Raw genomic sequence first — 7878 nt, 5'->3', positions numbered from 1 at the left:
GGAACCCAACTTCAGTCCTCTACAAGAGCAAGTGCTCTTAAAAGCTGAAGCATCCCCTCGATTTGAGTTTTCAAAAACTAAATATTTCATGCAACGCTGCAGATGCCGACAACCACGCTGAACGCCGTGTTGATCAGGGGTCCTCGAAGACCTGCCACTTACCAGCTTTGTCTGACCACCTTATTCGTACAAAGGGACAATAGTCTGGATCTTGAGGTTGCCGCAAGATGAGTGTGCAGTGGTTAGAGCAGTGTCTGTGCAGAGAGACAGACGCTCCGTGGACTGAGTTGTCAGTGTATGTGATATGACCAGCACTAAGCCAGAGCAGAAAGTGCCTTGAGGAACTCATTCTGTGAACATGGCAGGAAGACGCTTCAGCTCCTGCTCACCAGAGCAGAGCTGTGTGCCTTGGACCTGCTCATTTATACAGGGTTTGCCCTGGACAACCTCCTGGTTCCTAAATTGGTCCTGGGCCAATCAGTTTCCCAGAGTCCCTCTCAGATGTGGGCTGGATTACCTGCCTAGGTGCTCCCTCCCCCATTCTGCTCACTTAAGGGGAGATAGACCTCTTTTCCGTTTCCATAGTACTCAGTTTGAACGCAGGGCGTCTTGCGCGATAAATTCTCTACGCCCAGTACTATGTTTCTTCGCTATTCATTTTGAGAAAGTGTCTCACTAAATTGCCTAGGCTGGCCTTGAACTTGCAGCAAGACGCTCCTGCTTTAATCTCTGGAACAACCGGGACTACAGGACTATACCAGCACAGGGGCCAGAACTGTTGTTTCCCTCCTGTGCCCTGCTCAGACCTTAGCTTTGCGCAGCCTTTCCAGTAGCTATACTCGCCTTCTAGCAGCACAAAAGAGTACGTGAAGTGAAACTTGTTGGCCAAAGAAAGAAGGGTGAGCACTTTCTCTTTTCAGAGATGTCTGAAATGCCCTAGTTCCTCTTCCTGTTCCTTTGGGGGTGGTGGAGAGCTGTCAACGTGGGCTTGGACCCTGTAGAGATTTGGCCACTGCCTCCTTCTGGTTAGAAAGCTCCATGAATTTGGAACACAGTTGCCAGGTCTCTCTTTCAGGCATGTACCCAGGTCTGTTCAGGAATCCTCCACTCCCAGAGAAGCGGTTCCTTCCCAATTCCGTTGGCAATGCAGGCCCTGCTTTTGGTGGACCCGATGAGCAGTCAGCTTACCCTGCTGCCTCAAAGAGCGACGGCCAATGATCTTGACCTAAGAGGACGCCCAAGGGTGATGGGGCGGCCCTGAGAAGCCCACCGATGCATCCCGAAACCCATCCATACAAAGGCCATTCCTCAGCCTCCCGCTCCACCGAAGCCGGGTGGAGTCGGCTGAAGCTCGCCGCCTTTTGCGCTCCTGCTGCGCCCCCCCAGGCACCAGAGCGCTCCTCCGCTTTCGCGCCCGAGTCCCTCGGGATCTGGTCGGCGCCCGGGACACGGCCCTGTGGCGGCCGGTGCGCCCCAAATGCAGGGTGTATCCTCCAGCCGTCTAGGCGGCCTTCGTTCCGGGAGTGGAGCGGAGCCGCGGCTGCTCTGGGCTCCGGGCGTGCGCCCCGGTCGAGCGGCCACGACCCTGGGAGGCCGCAGAAGGCTGGGGGTGGGGACAGGCCGAGGTCGCGGCTCCTCCAGCCCCTTCCGCCGCCCCTCCTCTCGCCTTCCTCGTCCTCTCTTCTCTGGTCGGCCCGTGAGGCCGCGGGCTGGGCCTTTCACCTTCAAGCAAAGCTATGAAGTAGCGGGCGCTGCGGCTCCTGGCGCCCAGCGGGGCCCTGGGGCTCCGCGCACACCCGGCAGCCCGGCCTCGCCTCGCGGGACCCGGGGCGGGACGCGCTCCCCGGGCGAGGCCTGCGGGCCATATTACCGCCCTCCCGCCGGCCCGGATTCAGGGCAGGTCCGGCCTGGGACTCTGCAGCAGCCCCGGACAGGGAGAGCGGGGCAGGGCCTCGCCTCTCCGAGGGATGGAGGGGATGGAGGCGGCAACCAAGCCCGCGCACCGCTCTCAGTAAGTACGGTGAAGAGCCGGGCGGGTTGGCGGGGCACACCCAGGGAGACCCGACTTCCCGCCGCCACAGAGCTGGAAGGGTCGAGGAGGCCCGCCCTCCCCGTCCATTTTTATTCCAGGTTTTTTCTGAGTTAGAGCATCCGTGCTAGGAGATACGAGGTCTTCCAGGAAGATCGTCCGGAGGCCTTCAGGGGGACGATCTCACTCCTTAAGGTCTACGGACAATTCTAGAGCATAGTTCCAGAGTTTACCCGCCAATTTTTCTGAAAGCTCATATTACAACCTGGGCTTCTGGATTGGATCTCAGAGAAGAGGTAGCTGGGCTGCAAAGAGAAACCTAGTACATTTTACATCAGTGGTTCTCAATCTTCCTAATGCTGCGACCCTTTAATACAGTTCCTCATGTGGTGATCTCCAACCACAAAATTATTTTCGATACAACTTCATGACTGTAATTTTGCTACTGTTACGAATCGTAATATGAATATCTGTCTGATATGCAGTATGTCTGATATGAAATCCTGTGATGCCAAGAACCGCTGCTCCAGATGATCTAGTAGAAAAGATGACTTCTATAATTCTTAAACTTCACAGATTTACTGCTGTGAAATTTTGCGTTATATATGTATCTTGCTTGATAAAGTAGGTATATCCAGAAAAGCATATAAATTGAATTATAGTAAATGGCTGTAATGGACTTAGCCTTCAAGAACATCTTATGGTGGGTCCCCATTGCAAGAAGGGAATGATTAACTTCTAATGTGTCGTCTACGCACACATTCTTATACACCGAGTTTACTTCATATGGGACCCAGGTAGACTAGGAAGACTTCTGAGTGTTCTGAGTAATTGTTAAGACACAGTAGCTTATACAATGATGAAAACAGTTGTCACTTCATTCTCTGTAAAGTTAGTGGAATCAGCCCAGCCACCAAAAGGCTGTATAATACTAATGAATCTTGCGATCTCTGTGGACTGGGCTCTTACCTGAGAACCAGGGCGTGCAGTTAAAGGCTCACTGTCCTTGAAGAGTCCTGGCTTGGAATGGCAAGGTTCTGGTTACAAACTTGGCTCCCCCTGTGGCATCTATGTGATGTAATTTCTCTATGCTTCAGTTCCCCATCTGTTAAAAACAATATTTTATTTCTATATTATATAATACATAATAATTTTATATAATAAATGGTATCTTTATTTATATAAAATAGCATTCTAGCATGGACATGTCGGAATTATTTTAGAGAACGTCTAAAGGTTTGGAAAGCCTCTGCTTCACATAGAGCAGATAGCTTATAGTTTGTGACTGTCAGTATCTCCTTTTGAGCACAGCTTGACTCTAGTCTAAGGCACTGGGGTTGGCTCAGTATTGACCATTAGCCAACACTGCCATTCTCCTCTGGAGCCTCTTTTAGCCCAGGGCCGGTGGATTACACTGCTTTTCACCATTTTGCATTGGTTACACTGCTTTTCATCACGGTTCACATTTTGCATTGGACTGCTTGAGGCCCTGTTTTGCTCACCCTAAAGATGGGGATAGAAAAACTGGTATTGTTTTCTTCGGTGGGTTTATTGACCATGCTCCAGTAGTCACCCTCCCCAGTCCCCTCACGCCCTGGAAAGAACATTCATTACTCATGCCAGCAGAAAGTAAGCTTGCTAGTAACTTGTTTTACTGTACTGTGACTTGTCCTTTCCAATGTTCACATTATATAGAGGACACCCCCTCTTCTTGACGTATACCATCTGAGCAGGGGGTCTATATCAGGGCACTGTAGAGACCAAGCAGGTTACTGGAGCCCACCAGGTTCGGGGTCTCAGCTTCTCTTTTTTCCTGCAGAGCGTCCAGGTCAGGGAGCAGAACCCCAAGCCCCAAGCGAGTGACTCCAGCTATGGCCAGACATGGTGCTGAGCAGCCAAGCAGTCGACCTCTCCAGAGACTTTCACTCTGCCCCCAGGAAGACCGACCATCTAACCTGATGCCCCCCAAGCCTCCCAGGACATGGGGGCTGCAGAACCAAGGTCCTTCTGTGCTGGAGTCCAAGGTGAAGGCCTTGAAGGAGAAAATGACAGCAGAGAAACAGGGGACAAATCCCCGTCCCACTTCCTGTGAGCATCCATCCACCACAAAATCCAAATGCCACCATGTCAAGCCTGGAGCGGTCTGGAGCCTACCAGAGGGCTCTACTCTACCAGATGCCCTTGTGGTCCCCCATGCTCAGAACCCTAATGATGGACATCTGGCCAGCCATGTTAATGAGCAGAAACCTGCCAGGAACAGTGGATCCAAGCCATCTACTCCTGACAGCTGGAGTGAACAAAGCTGGTGGACTCCAGAAGCAGTGTGGATGCTGGCCAATCATGAGGAGGACCCAGGACCAGGGGCTGGCTCTTTACAAGAAAGTCCCAACAACCAAGTTTCTGCGGGAGAGCCACAGGGGCCTGGTCCCTGCAAAACCACCCACTTAAGCAACCTGAAGAAGGGAAGGCCGTACCCGCTTGGAGATGGTCTGAACACAAAGGGAGATCTGGGCAGCACAGCCCTAACCTCCAAGGAGGATTTAGTTCCCAGGACAGACCAGCCAGAGATGTTCTGGAGAGCTGGCAGCCTGGAGGCTCTGGGCTCTGCTGCAAATGCTTTGTCCCTGTCTGATCAGGTAGAGAGGAACCGCCTCCTGCTGCAGGAGATGCTGAAGGTTTGCAGACAGAGACCTCCCACCACAGGGAGCCCAGAACGGACTCGATCCTGGGACAAGGATGCATCAGGTGAGCCTCACTTTACCTGAGTTGGAGCAGATAGGACCTGCGCAGTAATGTCACCCACATAATCACTGTCCATCTGGGACATTGGGTCCTTTGTAAGGCACATGCAGCCCTAACTGCCCCACAAATCCTGTGGCCCTCCGGATCGGATCAGTGCGAGGCTAGTCTTTGAGCTTAGGGACAGAGGCCCTGAGCCTGGTAGCTCTTTGTAGAGCAGCTGCTTGCACTCCCTCTAATGATGTTGCCCCACGCCATCCCCAGTGTGGCAAAGTGCCCTCTGGTGGGCTAGCAGACAGAAGCACATCCCCGAGAGGGTGAGCGTCCTGCCCACTGGGCCAAGGACCACAGGAACCCTGCTGGAGGTGTGCACTGAGACTCCAGAAGACACCCTTACCCGAGGGCATGTATGGGTTCTCCTAACCAATCCAGGGTCACCCACAGCCTGACAGCCTGCGCCTCCACTTCTCAGATCAGAGCTTTCTAATCCCAGCGCAGTGCAGATTAGATTCTAGTGTGTGGACTTGGGGAGCACAGGCAGTTGGCCCACATGGAGGGTAGAGCATCTCTCCTCTGTGTTCACCAGTTGGTGGCTCTGCCCTGATCTCTGCTTCTGCTCTGGGCCCTAGAGCGACCAGCGGGAGACGTGGACTGGGACTCGGGCAACCCCCAGCAGGACTCAGGTCAGAGCAGGTAAGGGCTCTTCCTTACCACCGTTCCTCCATATTCTGTACCCCAGAGCAGTAGGAAACCTTGCAAAGGCCAGTGGAGAAAGGCAGACCTTCACCATAGATGGTGGCCGCTGCCAGCCATCGTTCCTGAGGCCCCATAGAAGGTATCAGGCTGCTGCCTGCCTGTCGTCTGGGCCAGGCCACTGGGTGCAGAGGTCTGCAGCAAAGCCTTCCAATTACCTGCTCAGTGTCCTGGAGGCCTCTTCCCCTGCGCAGGCTTCTACCTCTTTTAACAGGAGAAATGGAGACGTCATAGTTACCTTCTAGTCCATAGGGTTATTGTGAAGCTACTGGGCTTGGGTGTGGAACTCCTTGGGGGTAGTACAGGAATACAACTTTAAAAAAAGAATTATTTATTATTAATAATTTGTAATTATGTTATCATTATAATTAATTATTTATTATGTATACTAGCACACTGTAGCTGTCCTCAGACACACCAGAAGAGGGCATCAGACCTTATTCCAGATGGTTGTGAGCCACCATGTGGTTGCTGGGATTTGAACTCAGGACCTCTGGAAGAGCAGTCAGTGCTCCTAACCACTGAGCCATCTCTCCAGCCTGGAACACAACATTTGAACTTGACCTGCTCTTTTTCCTAATCAGAGGAGTGTGCAGGGCTCAGGGCCAAGGATTTCCCACCCAGCCTCTCAGCAGGTCCACAGACTGTTTTCTAGCCCCTTCCTTTCTGGTTTAGGGACGCTGGTGTCCAGATAGTGTGCTGGGAGAGGTGAGCGAGAATACACACCTGAGGTGTGGTGGGGGCCCCATGGGAGCCTGAGCCTCTGCTGGTGCCCGCTCAGAGGCTGGCCCTTGCCTTTGGCAGCCTTACGCCTTTGTTGGGACATGAGGCCGAGAGGCCTTGGTCTGGGAGGGGCTCCTTTTCCCACAGCTGCACATGACATCAGTCTGGGAAGAGTCTCATGATGTCTGCCCACAGTAGTAGCTTTGTCTCTTCTCCCTGATCAGGCCACTCCCTGTGTATCTCACTAAGATCGACTCATCCTGCCCAAAACACGGGCCAGACCTCTGCAACAGAATGCATCTTTTTTTTTTTCTTTTCTTTTCTTTTTTTCAGAGCTGGGGACTGAACCCAGGGCCTTGTGCTTGCTAGGCAAGTGCTCTTCCACTGAGCTAAATTCCCAACCCCATCAGAATGCATCTTATAACGACTTAAAGTCGCCATTTTTGCGGTTTAGGGGGCTGGGAATCCAAGAGTGAGAAGGCAGAAGATTCAGTGTTTGTGAGGGCCTGCTTCCTCATAGACGGCATTTTCTTACTGTGTCCTCGCGTGTAGAAAGGGACAAGAAGGTTTTCTGGCGGACCTTTTATATGGGAGGCAGTTTGTCCCCTTGTTCTGATCCCGTCACACTGGGGGTTAGATGTCACCATACAAAAATTGGGAAACGTAGCCTGCTTTAGCAAAACGAGGGTGCCCAGTGTCGGGGTTGTGCTCAGCTTGGGGGGCAGGTGGAGAGATGTATGTCTAACTTGACTTTTCTTCTGCCTTCCGGGCTGCTGTTTTCAGCCTCTGACCACATCCTTATCTGACCCCACCACTGTGGTACTCGGTGGTATTCTGCTCCTTCTATGCTCTCTCTACCTGCAGCCCTCTGAGAGAGCCTTGTAAAGGCTCCTGGGTGCTATGGAGAGGGTCCCTTTCCCTGCAGCTGCTGTGCTTTCCCAGCCTCAGCTTCCAGCCCATTCCAGTGTGACCACAAGGAAGCACAGCTGCTGGGGTTTTGCTCAGAGTCCTTGTAGAAAGAAGGCAAGCCCCTGGCCTGCTCACAGAAAATGAGTAACAAAACCTGGTTCTCTTAAAGGAGCCGCTCAATCAGGGCTAGAGAAAGACTTCCACCCATGCCTGTGAGGATATTTAGAGCTCTCAGGACTAGACTCCTAGATCGGTTTAACCTGACAGGCCGTCTGTAGCCTTGGGGTTTTTTTTATCAGAATTCAAATATGAGGGCCCAGTGCGATGGCCCATAACAGCAAGCCCATCTGTCACTCAGGAGGCTGCGGAAACAGAGGTACATGTCCCATGGCTGCCTGGGCTACCTAGTGAAACCTTGTCTAGAAAATAGACAGACAGATCTCAGAAATGGCATGTGTGCATATAGATTGTATGATTCTCATATGTATTTGTGTGTATGTATGTGTATATATGATGAATTGGTGTTATGTGTCTGAGGGGAGACATAGGCTTGTTTTAAGATTCTGTTCCAAGATTAATAAAATGTCCCCTTAGAGTGCCTGGCATATAGAGCCACAGGCATGAAGGTCAAGTCCCTGCTAGGTAGACAGTTAGGCTGAAGGGCCAGGGAACGTAAGTCCAGCCCTGCTGTGTTGTCTGGATACGCCCCAGGGCTCCCCTCTCAG

At 52.3% G+C, this 7878-nt stretch overlaps 1 protein-coding gene across 9 annotated transcripts in view; it reads left to right on the top strand.

Annotated features, from left to right (window-relative positions):
* The first annotated feature begins 1659 nt into the window (after window positions 1–1659).
* The window catches only part of Kiaa1614 (KIAA1614 homolog), a 32393-nt gene continuing 26174 nt past the window's right edge, over window positions 1660–7878 (top strand). For 6 of the 9 annotated variants that reach the window (XR_015635239.1, XM_087581088.1, XM_087581087.1 and 3 more), the window contains exons 1-3: window positions 1660–2011; window positions 3849–4774; window positions 5398–5461. Coding sequence is in view for 6 of the 9 variants with exons in the window: in XM_087581088.1 (XP_087437214.1) it covers window positions 1968–2011; window positions 3849–4774; window positions 5398–5461 (1034 nt within the window). In the remaining 3 variants the exon portion in view is untranslated. 9 annotated transcript variants of the gene reach the window in all.

Source organism: Rattus norvegicus, chromosome 13 (genome assembly GCF_021556685.1).
Source record: "Rattus norvegicus strain SHRSP/BbbUtx chromosome 13, alternate assembly SHRSP_T2T, whole genome shotgun sequence".
Taxonomy (NCBI): Eukaryota; Metazoa; Chordata; class Mammalia; order Rodentia; family Muridae; genus Rattus; species Rattus norvegicus.
Note: the sequence above shows the minus strand (reverse complement) of the source record. Positions and strands in the feature narration are given on the sequence as shown.